Below are 14,111 nucleotides of genomic sequence, written 5' to 3' on the forward strand. Positions count from 1 at the left end.
GGCTTTAGTCGCACGTTTGACGCCTGACAGGTTATAGGGAATTAGATGCAACCCCATCAGCCAATCAGAAAAGAGGATTCTGTTGCGCAGGCAGATAAGCCTGCTATAATGTAACAGCATACATACAGGGGATTGCTGAATGTAATGTAATGTAATGTAACTGCATAAAGTGGACTGCTAAATGTAATGTCATGTAATGTAATATTATGTTCAAGTTATGGGGTACATCACACTACACAACACTACTCGACATGACAATTTTAATGTCAATATCATTCCACTGCATTATGAAACATTACTACAGACTCTTATGGACAACAGTCATATTACACTACATTACGAAAGACTCCTCATGAAGATGTCATTAAATACCACAACACTCATCAGACTCTTATGAGCAATACATTTATTTATTTTGTATTACATTACACCACACTACACCCAAAATTGTTAGGGCTAATGGCCTTAAATTGCATTACCTAAAGCTTTTTGAGAGTCGGGCCGATTTCTTGCTCAATCGCAGGTCGATCGTGAGTCTCGCATCGTGCAGTGTACATGGGGTGACGACAAGCGATTTCGCCTCACGATCGTGCAATCGCAGGATTGCAAGAACATCAAAACGGTTTGAAATTCTGGTCGTGGCTCGTGCATAAATCGCACAGTTAAAGCAGTGCTACGACTCGATTTGACACTTCACATGCACAAATTAATAGGGCCGTGCGATTCGCTGTTGAGCGCGACCTCATCTCCACCTCAGGTGCGCATGTTCCGTCCTCTGCAGACCGGGGAAACATGCCTGTCGCGTCGTACAGTGAAAGCGTTTCGCTCGCATCCGACTGTAGGCTCGTATAGTGTGAGGTCTTGAGTCATGAGTTGTGAATTTTTAAACAGTGAAATTCCATCGTGCAGTGTGAGCAGAATCTTAAGACCCACGAGTGAAAATATCGCACAGTGTATGCACGGCTTTACACTACATGAAATACCAACAGAAAACCCCAGTGTCTGGTGAGTCACCTTGTGTTTTGTGTCTAGCTGTGCTGCTCTATTGTGACTGAGGCCTTCACCGGTAGGATCCTCAGAGGTGCACCCCTACCACCATTAAAGTATGGAAACACTCTCTCAGTGAAGGTCTGTGTGAAGGTGTGTAGGTGTGTGTTACTATCAGGGTTAGTGAAGGATAGTTCTCCCCTGTCCCAATCCAGCTTCACTCTGATCCTCTGGGGATTCTGCTGCACTATGAGCTCAGCGGCAGGCTGTGGGGTAGACATTGACAGTGAATCAATGGGGGTAGACCATGCCCAGTATCTACCATTCTTAAGAAGAACAAACCACAGTCCACTCACAAAGGTATAGTTTCCTTTCCTCTGGAGAGACCCGGTCATCATACCCACACTCCACCATGTGTTCTCCTCAACCTCCACATCCCAGCAGTGTGTCCCCGAGTTAAAGCCCTCAGAGCCCAGCACACTAGCAAAGTGATCAAATCTCTCTGGATTATCAGGAAGCTGCTGTCTCTCATCAACACGCCTTACACTGGTTAGATCCTCCGACAGGACGAGTTGTGGGTGTGCAGAGTTGATATCCAGAATCACAGGGGCTGCAGAAAGGAAAAAGAATCATAGTTTGTTTATTGTCACACTGATAACTGCCCTACACTGTGTGCGTGTGTGTGTACTCACTGTATTGTACAACCTCCTTCATCTTCTCCCAGACTCTGAACTTCAGGTTGCCCAGGTGCTTTGCCACAATGATCAGAGCTCCTGAAAGCCTGTCTGGATCCTGCGGTGTGCACTGGGCTCTGGAATAGAGGCCTGCAACGGGCCGAGACTCCCGTGGGAACCGCATGCGGCGTGTGGCAATATTTGACAGCCTCTTGTGGGAGCAGGAGGGAATGGAGTGTTGTGGTCCAGAGAGCGGGACATAGGCATGTTCTCTGGAATACCGCAAAGTGCATTTGCATTCAATACATTTCACAAAATAATTAAAATTTGCATTTTAAAAGTGCCAAATGTTGTCCTTTTTATTTGGGGAAGATGAGTATGTAAACTTAACTTCGGGTGTTTGCGCCATGCGGGGTGATAGTTCACAGGGTGGCATGCAAAGTTCTCCCAACAGTTGTTATGGTTCAAAACATAGCATAGTGGTTTCATTTTGATGGCTTCTTGATATTGAACGCACCTGCCCACTTTAGGGATTTTATTTGGACCTCATAGCCTTAGCCTACATATTAGGCTGACGGGGTGGTAGCTACAGCTGTACATTCATTCATGTTATGGACACACATGACTGTCCGAGCTCACGAAGAATGTCCGCATGAGCGAACACCAGGCAAAGCAGTAATCACAAGCCCTGGGGACAGGGATGGCATTCTTCAAGGCCGACTGCTCTGTTAATTACACCAAAGTCTCGTTAAGTTACTCTGCCCCACAAATGCCCCACAAGGACATTGAAGTACATATCATGACACCGAAGACTTCTAGACTGACTGTGAGTCCCAATCACAAAATCGCAATGTTCCGCTGCTGACTTAATACCAAATGAGAATGGTTAAGTACTGGCAGTGTTAAAACCAAACCCAGAACAAACCTCTGAGGACATTTTCACACCTAGTCCCCGCTAAGTGAATCGAACTCAGTCCCCTTTAAGTGGACCAAAAAGTGAACCGACAGTAAAAGGACTCAGTTCTGCATTTTCTGCATAAAATACTAAAAAGTATCTGAGTGCTCCAGTCATCCCTGGCCTAGTCTTTCCGAAGTGGACCAGTTTACTCTACATTGTATACCATCCTGGACTGGACGCACCAGGAAGGTTAGAGCGCAAGTGACTTCCCCTTTTATCAGTTCTGCATTTGTTCATATTGTGAGTGTATTAGGTAAGAACAGGCTGCTCTTTCTGGTCCCATTAGACTTTCATGATGTGTCTGTCTTTTTGATCATACCCGGGCCTCTAGAGCTCTATCTAGTGATTGCACCTCGTCACCCTGACTTGCCAGGACTCATAAGCGACAGCACACTCTGACCACGTCAATAATGCTCTCAGCACTTCTGAAGGAACAGGGTACACTTTTTAGTGTTCACGTATGTGCAGAAAATGCTCCGTCACAGATCTGAGTTCACTTAAATGACTGAAAGGGACCAGGTGTGAAAACCCTACAAGTTCCACAGCCTCTTGCCTGACATTATGAGACTTTCCCTCTTGGCTAGACACAGCACAAGCTAGCTGGACACTATAGATTTACTCCGTGGGCCAACTCGCTCCACATTTAAAATCAACCTCTTACTTAAACCCCAACTGTCTGCACCAACTCCCATGGCACCACCAGCACTATTCTTTCCCAATCATGACCGGTAGATGCCAAGGTTAGGACGCTGTTTTTTAAATAGGCCTATGCAATGCCTGTAGCTTCTCAATCACAAACCTGTCTCAACTATGAAACGAAGCAATAGGTGCGGTACGCATCCCATTACACTGGATTTACTTTCTATTAGCATAGGTATTTTGTGCAATCTATGCACACATTGGGAGAGGATCTCTGGCTGGCCATAATGAGCACAACAAGCACTTGGTGAAAAATGTGGAATTTTAGCTGGCCGGGAGTGGGACCAAATAACATATGTCGGCGGAAGCGGGATTAAATATTATATATACAGTATATCACGAAAGTGAATACACCCCTCAGAGTTTTGCAGATTTTTGAGTATATCTTTTCACAGGAAAGCATTACAGAAATTTCACTTTGACACAATGATAAGTGACCTTTTAACAACATATTTAACCACTTAAATTTCTTGTTCACTCAGAAAAAAACAAAATACAGCCATTAATGTTTGAACATGTACTCACAAAAGTGAGTACACCCCAGATTAAAATCCGGTAGAGAAGGGGCTGTGTTGGCTCGAATCGTCTCGAAATGAAAAGGGATGACAAGGGAGGTCATCAGTGTGCGTTTCAACCTTTCTTTGCATTGAACTTTTACATTTTGAGTCTGCATATGGCTTAAATAGATTGGTGTGAGATTTGAATGCAATCCTATGGAGAATATCATGATCTGCTTCAGTAGTCACAGTGCATGTTGACATGTATGTTTCTTTTAGGTGTATTTCAGATTGCCAATGTTGACAGCATTCATGCATCCCAAAACCATGTCAGTCCCACTACCATGCTTGGCTTATGAGAGGATACACCTTTTTTGTAAAACTCACTTGTTTACCACCACACATGCTTGACACCATCTAAAGCAAATGTGTTTATCTTGGTCTCAAGAGAGATGAACAGACCAAGGATATGGATCACTGGAACCATGTCGTGTGGTCTGAAGAGACCAAGATAAACAAATATGCTTTAGATGGTGTCAAGCATGTGTGGTGGTAAACAAGTGAGTTTTACAAAAAAGGTGTATCCTCTCATAAGCCAAGCATGGTAGTGGGACTGACATGGTTTGGGGATGCATGAATGCTGTCAACATTGGCAATCTTAAATACACCTAAAAGAAACATGCATGTCAACATGCACTGTGACTACTGAAGCAGATCATGATATTCTCCATAGGATTGCATTCAAATCTCACACCAATCTATTTAAGCCAGATGCAGACTCAAAATGTAAAAGTTCAATGCAAAGAAAGGTTGAAACGCACACTGATGACCTCCCTTGCCATCCCTTTTCATTTCGTTTCATTTTGAGACGATTTGAGCCAACATAGCCCCTTCTCTACCGGATTTTAATCTGGGGTGTACTCACTTTTGTGAGTACATGTTCAAACATTAATGGCTGTATTTTGTTTTTTTCTGAGTGAACAAGAAATTTAAGCGGTTAAATATGTTGTTAAAAGGTCACTAATCATTGTGTCAAAGTTACATTTCTGTAATGCTTTCCTATGAAAAGATATACTCAAAACTCTGCAAAACTGTGAGGGGTGTATTCACTTTCGTGATATACTGTATATATTATGCGGGAGCGGGAGGGAAAATCATTCCAGTGCAGTCATTGCTGCTGTAGGTTTGGGTTTGGAAACAGACAAGAGAAAGACTCACCTTTCCACTCTGTTTCTGTAATTCTATACAAAATAAGGACAAAGAAATCAAGTAGTTTGTTACACACAGATATTGAACTCCTAAAACTGACATCATAGTTACTGTATATGGTTTAAAATGTAGGCCTATCTCACATCAAACTCATTCCACACTGTTGTTGAATAACCAACTTGCTGAAATGACTAAATAAGTTGAGTAGATTTTCTCCAGTTTAAGTAAAAGCATCTGGTAATAGGCAACCATTCCATTTTGTGACCAATGGTTAATTCATTTGTTTACTTAGCTTACTCTTGTATAAGATCTCAGACAGATAATTAAACCCTCACTTTAAATTTCAAGACCATTAATCTAGGTGAAATTATTTGATTTGAGTGCTGGCTCAAATATTGGTCTGTTTTAAACATCCTTATAATGACTAAAATGAACCCAGTTTCATTTTACCTGCAGGAATGTGACATCATCAGCTTTCATATCCTCCTCTATGGCTCTGATTGTGTCTGAAAGAGATGAGATCTCTCTGTTCATCTTCTCAATCTTCTCCTTCATCATCTGACTCTTCTGCTCCTCTTCCTCCCTCAGTGCAGCTATCCTGGCTGCCTCTTCATCTCGTAGAAACTGGTGGAGCTTCTCAAACTCCTCCTTGATCTGCTTCTCTGTCTGCTGAACTTGAGTCTAGCACAAAAAACAAACACATTACATACTGTAAAACACACCACAAAGGACTATTAAATGTGTCGCTAACCCCTTTCAATTTCTTACCACAATGTATGCTGCTGTTTGGTCAGACATGAGTTTAAGTTGTTCAAACATCTTCAGTTTCTTTCTCAGATGCTCCAGTTTGTTCTTGATTTCCTCCTGAAATACAAACAGATTCATGGCTTGTGTTTTCCATCAGCATCGCCAGACTCTGCAACACTCTGAAAGCCTGGGAATCTCCCATTGTCATTGTGACCCAGCTCTCTATGAAGTGTTACGACCACTGGCTCGTGAGTGATAGTAACATAAAGGGAGACCACGCCGATTTGTGCATTTTACTAAAACAAAGGTTTATTTACAAAGACATGGACGATCAGTAACATGAACCAACCAAGGGGTGTATCAGTAAGTGAGTGTTGTGGTGCAAGTGTGGTGCTGGAGCATGGCTGCCGTCGGCCTTGACCATACGGTCTGCCAGACGAGTGAGCCGAGTCAGAGTGGAGAGAGAGAGCAAACAGGAAAGGACTCCTTTTGTAGCCCAACCCATTAGCTCAAAGATGTTTCCTGTTCGCATGAGCCCACAGCTCCACCTGCAGGACTGGAGACAGTGGACAGATCAATGACAAATATATGCAGCCCAGCCAAGCTGTAAGGGCTGGGCGCAACATCCCTCCCCCCTTAAAAACAGAGGCCCGATGTAATGGGTCACTGAAGCACCATCAAAAGAAACAAGATTACAAACAAAACTAACCAAAATGTCCACACAGTATTCCAAAGGCAAATAATTCTAAAGACCACAATAATGCAACTTGTACCCCAGAGCAGCCAGACCCGCAATGCCAATTTTCACCCTCCCCACCCCCAGCCCAATCTGCAACCTGCAAATCCCGGATCCTTGGACAGCAAACCTTTAAGGCAAACAAAAAGGACAGGTTAGGAGAGAGACAAAGAACAGAGAATGACCAACCCGTAAACACAAGAGTGCATTAACCCGCACCTTTTCTAAACAACCCAATTAATTCATGGGTAGGCTTGCCTGGACCAATCAAAGACCCGAAGTCACCTTCGACAAATGAGGCACAGGTAGACACACCTGCCGTCTCTGATTGCACGTGTGCCTCACCTGGCACAGCTCTGCACTTCTTAAGTGGAGAAGGCTGCAAACAATTATCCACCCCCACAGTAGATGGGGTAGACATGTCAGGCTTACCAATATCACCTGGGCGCCCAGCAGAAGACACCACAGGTCTACTTTTCTCAACTTGAGCCTTAGAACGTGCCAGTAACACTGGGCAATTTTTCTTCCAGTGTCCTTCTTCCAAACAATAATTACATTGGTCAATTTTTCGTAGTCCTACTTGGTCATTAACATTTGGGTCAAACTTTGGAATCTTGCAATTGACATGACTAAAACTGTCTTTACGATTGTAACGAGGAGGAGACTTCAATGAAGGAGAACTAGGATCATAACGATTGTCTTTACGACCATAACGAGGACAATGAGAATGCAATTGAGATTGATGCGAAGGGTTAATTCGATGATCGTGATAACGAGGTCTGCCATGATGAGCCTTACTCTTGTGAGTCAATTCAAAACCATCGGCCAGAACAGCTGCTTCTGCTGCAGTCTTTACTCCGCGCCCATTGATTAAGTGAAGAATTCTTTTAGGCAGGATATTCTGAAACTGTTCAAAAATCAGCAAATCACGCAGCGCTTCAAAATTGTTGACAGACTCTGCAGTGAGCCACTGATTAAAACACTTGGTCAATTTCCTCACCACCTCTGCATGAGTTTCATTGTCATGCTTGCATAAATTCCTGAAACGCTGTCGATAAGCTTCTGGGTGAAGTTGGTAACATTTTAAGATGGCTTGTTTTACCACATCATAATTTCGATTCTCAACAGGTAAAGCCACAAATGCCCTCTGTGCTTTACCCACTAGCCGTGGCACCAAGAGCAGTGTTCGATCCTCATCTTTAATTTTTCTTTGCGCAATTACATGTTCAAACAATGAGAAAAATACCTCTGGGTCATGTTCATCAAAGTTAGGAATGAATTCCAAATTTTCAAACAACCTATCCTCCGCCTTTTGCTCAAGTTCATGTTCCATTCTCATTTTCTCAACTTCCAATTTGCTTTTCTCCAGTTCAAGTCTCATTTTCTCCAATTCAAAATTCTTCTCCAATTCCAACAGCTGTTTTTGTTGCTCAAAACTTGACAAGCTTGGACTAACAGGCTGTGCAGCCTCAATTACAGGTTTCATTTCAGTCAGGTGTTTCTGCTTAACTGACCTAATCGCTGATGGCAAGTCAATTCCCTGACCAGCTAATTGCACCAATTGCTGCTTGTTTAATGCTGCCAACAAGCTCTCCAGCGGAGCCTTGACCAAATCCTCCATTGCAATCATTATGCCAAATCCAGTCAATGACAAAGTAAAATATGCAAAAAAAAATTAAACAATTTGCCTACCGTGTGAATAAACCAAAAGAAACAAAAGCAAAACTAGCTCAATCTAGCTAGGCCCTCTACAAACAATCCAACCCGGTCACTAAAACATTGCAGTTTTGTCAACACAGCAAATTAACCATGGAGCATCCCCCTAAACATTTGCCCCCCCACTAGTCTAACCTATTTTCACACAGAGCCCGAGGACGAGGATCATTTACTCACCAATACCTGTGGAGACGTACTATCCCGACAAAGCCGATTCAGCCGTTTCTCCAAGGCGGTGCCCTCGCCCAGACTCTGTGACCGCAGGAACCTAAAACCCGTGCTAGATGGGGATAAAGGCGACAGCTCCTAAAGGCTCTATGCCATGCTACAAACTGCAATGAAACTTGACCAAATGGCTGAAACAAACAAATCAATGCTCTAATGTTCTACCTACACTTGCAAATGTAAACCATCAAAAGCACAAACCAGCGGATCTCCCCAAAGAAATGATGACTGATAGACCCTGAATTAAATCATATCAGTCAATGCACTTGTAACCTAACTACTACCCTTCCTACTCTCCCATTTCCAGTAGAAGGAATTCTTGTAGTTTTACTCAAACTGATCACTATCCAAAATAGCTCCACATACCTTCCTACGCTCTTCTAGCCAGTAGAAGGAATTACAGTAGCTGTTCCAAAAGCAAATGGTACACAAGAAGCTCTACGCACCTTCCTACGCTAACACAGTAGAAGGAATTATCGTATACTTATTGACAACTGTACCCAAAATAGGCCTGCGCACCTTCCTACGCTGCCACCATAGCAGGAATTATCGTAGCCTATACCAAATCATTACCAAATCTCTGAATCTTTAGTTAGGACGAGCCCCCATATGTTACGACCACTGGCTCGTGAGTGATAGTAACATAAAGGGAGACCACGCCGATTTGTGCATTTTACTAAAACAAAGGTTTATTTACAAAGACATGGACGATCAGTAACATGAACCAACCAAGGGGTGTATCAGTAAGTGAGTGTTGTGGTGCAAGTGTGGTGCTGGAGCATGGCTGCCGTCGGCCTTGACCATACGGTCTGCCAGACGAGTGAGCCGAGTCAGAGTGGAGAGAGAGAGCAAACAGGAAAGGACTCCTTTTGTAGCCCAACCCATTAGCTCAAAGATGTTTCCTGTTCGCATGAGCCCACAGCTCCACCTGCAGGACTGGAGACAGTGGACAGATCAATGACAAATATATGCAGCCCAGCCAAGCTGTAAGGGCTGGGCGCAACAGAAGTCACACCACAGGAAATTCACTGCATTATGGCCATTTTAATCCGTTGGTATACATGACATCTGAGCTCATGCTAACTTGATAATGATATTGTGTTTAATCTTAATATGCGTTTTCATTTATAAAATAACTTTTTTTCCTTCTATAAGAGCAGTCACACCACAGGACACCATAAAATGAACCTAAGCATTGCGTGAGAGAAACATTGCAATATGGAGACATATTAAGAGGTTAGTCACCTTAAACTTCCACAGCACTCTCCAATAACTGAGGTACTGAGTGCATCTTAATATAGGACCTTGCCTCCTCCACTTGACTCCTCCACTCGCTTCTCGTCATGATGACATCACTGACAACAGCATTATATTTCAATATCTTGCAAAAGCTCAATTGTAGAGTCTTTTTCTCGTTTGCAATTGTTATGGTGAATGAAAAACAGTCCCTCAAAAGTTGTTGTGGCTAGGCTGACAGCTGGGAAACTTTATCGTTTTCTGCATGGAGGAGGGGCCAGGAGGCGGGGCGAGGAGACAAGCGCAAGTGGAGGAGGCAAGGTCACATATTAAGATGCACTCACTGACTGGTTGTGAGCCAGTCTTTAAGACCCTTGTAGTTGGCCTTGCAGCTGCCCATTCACAAACATTGACATACATGTCACCCCACAGGACGCAATTTGTGTTAGGAAATGGAACTTGTAGTTAATATTTCTGTCTTGAATTTTTTTCACATTCACATATCAATCAATCAATCAATCAAGAGTTTATTGTCATTGTCAATTGTCAAAAAGGCAACGAAATTGTGTTTCGGGTACAATACTTAGTAGCAGCGTAAACTAATACAAAGTTTAGTACACCTGGGACGAACTGCGCTACTGCGCGCATCCACCTTCACAAATCTTGGTTTTAGACAAGTGTTAGACAACATTGGGTAAGGATGAGGAGAAAAAGATTCCATAGCTCCACATTGCAAACACAACATCAAGGTATAGACAAAAAACCTCATTATGGCTATAAGCAGTGGAGACGCAGACATTGTACAAAACCGGGGGGAGGGGGGGGGGGGGGGGGGGGAAGGGGGGTCAGAAAGCGCGGAGGAGGCGTTGAAGAGAGGGGAGGGGTGGGCACTGGATAGCTTATCACCCCACTCTGAGCCATAGCTCAAACCGTCCCAGGGACGGCCTTGCACTGTCCCATAGCAAGTGAAAAACGTCTCCAGGTGCCTGTGGTAGTTGAGGGGGGCAGAGAGTCCAGACATTGCTTGTCCTCCAAGGAGAGATAAGAGTCCTGACCTTGGTCAGGTCGCTGCAGCTGCAGCTGGGGCGCCAAAGCAAAATAAGATTTATGTTTGGGTTATTGCAGACATTCCTTTTACGATTCTGCGGTAATTCTCATGTGACTGGCCACACGTTTCACGTACAGCAGAATTTCGAGCAACCTATCTCCCAAACCGATCGATTCCATCTGGCGATCGTGCGCGACAAGTCCATCAATGCGGCGATCAATCGCTTCAAGGTGGCGATGTTCGGCCACAATCACTTCAGTCAATTTGTCCATCTGGCGCTGACCTGCCACAAAACCCTCCAAAGCGCGATTCACGACCACATTCTGTGCTCGAATCTCACTGCCCAACCGGTCAATTGAGCCGGACAGCCTGGGGCCCCTAATGGCTGCCCATATCTTTGAGCAAATGCGGTACAGCAGTCCCAAGGATAATCCAATTCCCAAGGAACTTGCCACCAAGTAGCCGAAAGTGTAGACATCTTCTACGTCCTCAATGTTTAACGGAGCCAGACACATGACGTTCCACTTCCCCCACGAGTCCATCACATAGCCAGCCGCCGTCGTCCCATCAGGACAGTTGGGCTCCCCCGAACCCACTTTGATCTTCGAAAAGATGGTGTCAATTGCGTTGAAAGACCAGTTGACCAAATCCATTGTTAATTTCTTTTCAGGAGAACAGGACAGCGTGGAGTCTCAGCAGAAAATTAAAGTCAGACAAGACAGAGTGCAGCAGCCGGGGAAGAGATAGTGAGAGGAGGAGGGGAGAGGGGAGAGGGGAAGGGAGGGGAAAAGAGAGCTCAGGAGCTCTGAAGAAACACGTCCGCCTCCTCCGAGAGCAGAACAAGAACCTTAATATGTATGCAATCATGCCAAATGCTTCATACATTATTCAAAATGCTGTTGGTTAATTTACAGTCAATCCGGAAAGTATTCACAGTGCTTCACTTTTTTCACATTTTATTATCTTACAGCCTTATTCCAAATGCTACAAATTAATCTCTGTTGTCAAAATCCAACACAAATTATTCCATTATGACCATGTGAAAAACAAGTTGTCTTGATTGTTTTGAAAATGTATAAAAATAAAAAACAAAGAAATCACCTTTGGCAGCAACTACATTCATTTTTTCATTTCGAAAGGAAAAGGGATTAAAAGGGAGGTCATCGTGTGTGTTTCAAACTTTCAGTACATTGAAATTGTACATTTTGAGTCTGCACCTGGCTAAAATAGATGGGTGTGAGTTTTGAATGAAACCCTATGGAGAGTATCATGATCTGCTTCTGTAGTCACAGTGCATGTTGACATGCATGCTTCTTTAGGTGCAATTCAGATTTCCAATGTTGACGGCATCCATACATCGCCAAACCATGTCAGTCCCACAACCATGCTTCACTAGCCAGATGATGCACTTTTTGTGTAAAACTCACTTGTCTACCACCACACATGCTTGACGCCATCTAAAGCAAATTTGCTTATCTTGGTATCAAGAGAGATGAACAGACCAAGGATATGGATCACTGGAACCATGTCGAGTGGTCTGATGAGACCAAGATAAACAATTTGCTTTAGATGGTAAGATGTTGTGGTGGTAAAGAAAAAAACAAGGCGTCACGTCTCCCACCCATATTCTCAGCCAGTGTTGTTCTTAGAGTCCACAAATTCACCTGCCTAAAGTAATCTCAGTCATTGGATCACTCTTACCTTCATGCCTGCTGCAGCTTCATCAATAGGACTGAGATTGTGACCTCTGTGTAGTTTTGAGGTCTGACACACCACACACACAGGCTGTTTATCCTCCAGACAGAAGAGCTTGAGTTTCTCACTGTGCAGACTGCAGAGCACCTCAGACCCTACTGATGCAATCTGCTGCTGTAAGAAGGTCTCACATAGATCCCTTAAAGCTATGTTAGATTGTAGTTTACTATTGGAGAACCTTTTGCGACAGACAGGACACTCCTGGCATCCTTGTGTTTCCCAGTATTTCTCTGCACAGGCTTTACACACACTGTGGCTACACTCCATGATGACAGGGTCTTTAAACACATCCAGACAATATGGGCAGGAAAAGTCAGACTCACAAAATGGGCGCTTGGCAGCCATTTTGTTGTTCCAGTGATCTGTGAGGCAGTCCTAAACCCTTTGCTAAATTATTTCTTATTTAAGGTCTTTAGTATTTGGTGGTGATGGGTAGGCCTACTGTTTACTATGCAAAAACAAAGGACCAAAGTGACTGAATCCAGATTCAATTAGCTCTCCATTCCAAAAAGTTTAAAAGTTTCTAAATCTATGTAGGCCTACCAATTTGTGAAGAGAATTATAACACCTGCCTCTCTGACCTTTACTTCCTCATCCACATATGATGAGTCAGAGGGAGGTTCCACCAATAGATCCTGATTGGACAGTCCTTATTCATTTGTTATGGTGCATTCCCCAACAGTGGGAGATGGGACGTTTCTGACCTCCTACTTGCTGAAATGCATTGCAACACCTATTGAAGCGGAACGTTCAAGTCGCGAGCTGGAGTCACATCGAAGTAAGCTGACTTCATCCCATTGAAAATCGTGACGTCACGGCAGCGCACAGTGATAGGAATAGTTCCTGTTGCACATTACTCAGCAATCATCATTCTGTGGACAAATAGAGTTGAATCAGACAGATTAATGATTGCAAAACCGCCTGTGATCTTTTCAAAGGTGTAGTTATATTGCCTCTTTCATAGATGATATGCGGCTACGAAATGCATGGTGTTCTTTACACCTCATTGTTTACATTGCTCACATCTTTGAGAAGTTGATATGTATTTTTGTCCCTCCATGTTTGTAGTTTGTTTGACATGCTGGTTGGAACGCTTTGAAATGGGAGGTAGCTGGCTCCTGGTTGCATATTGAGAAGCTCCTACTGCTCTGGAATGCAGGGTTATCTACCTGGTTTCATGCTGTGTGTGTGTGTGAGAGAGAGAGAGCAAAGTCTTTCCCATAAGTCATTTCACTCTGCGGCCATCTTGGCGACGCCTCAAGCCAGTTACACACAAGAGCGTGGCGTGGCGGCAGCGAGAAGACAGCTGTCTTTCTGCCTAGTCTCTGCCGGTGTGTACACAGCCTTTCATACTGACCGTGTTGGCGTGCAAGGCCAGTCCTGTTCAAAATCCTCGGCATTTTGCTACTTTGCCATTCATTTCAACGGGACATTGCCATTCAAATTACGTTCGAGTTGGATTTTTCAAATGCAGTGCGACACATAGCCATTTCCTACGCTGCTACCTCCCGACGTCCGACGTGTTGGTGTGGAAGGACAGATCTGTTTCTATGTATTTTCGCTGCCACCAGTAAAAATCATTTCCATCCTGCCCAGCTTCCCTGTTCTGGTGGGTAAAGGCCCT

General features: G+C 43.9%; 1 protein-coding gene across 3 annotated transcripts; it reads right to left on the minus strand.

Annotated features, from left to right (window-relative positions):
* Positions 1–414: 414 nt before the first annotated feature.
* Positions 415–12,905, minus strand: LOC134461122 (E3 ubiquitin-protein ligase TRIM35-like). Of its 3 annotated transcripts, XM_063213887.1 has the most exons (7): positions 12,434–12,905; positions 5,793–5,888; positions 5,475–5,705; positions 5,034–5,056; positions 1,680–1,933; positions 1,344–1,597; positions 415–1,253 (listed from the first exon to the last, which is right to left on the minus strand). In XM_063213887.1, the coding sequence occupies exons 1-7, from the start codon at positions 12,830–12,832 to the stop codon at positions 1,029–1,031; spliced, it is 1,482 nt and encodes a 493-aa protein (XP_063069957.1). In that variant the 5' UTR covers positions 12,833–12,905; the 3' UTR covers positions 415–1,028. The 3 variants fall into 3 exon arrangements, with proteins under 3 accessions (XP_063069957.1, XP_063069956.1, XP_063069958.1); XM_063213886.1 differs by having other exon boundaries at positions 415–1,597; XM_063213888.1 differs by lacking the exon at positions 5,793–5,888 and having other exon boundaries at positions 415–1,597.
* Positions 12,906–14,111: the final 1,206 nt, after the last annotated feature.

The sequence above is a fragment of the Engraulis encrasicolus genome, chromosome 13 (genome assembly GCF_034702125.1).
Source record: "Engraulis encrasicolus isolate BLACKSEA-1 chromosome 13, IST_EnEncr_1.0, whole genome shotgun sequence".
Classification (NCBI taxonomy): domain Eukaryota; kingdom Metazoa; phylum Chordata; class Actinopteri; order Clupeiformes; family Engraulidae; genus Engraulis; species Engraulis encrasicolus.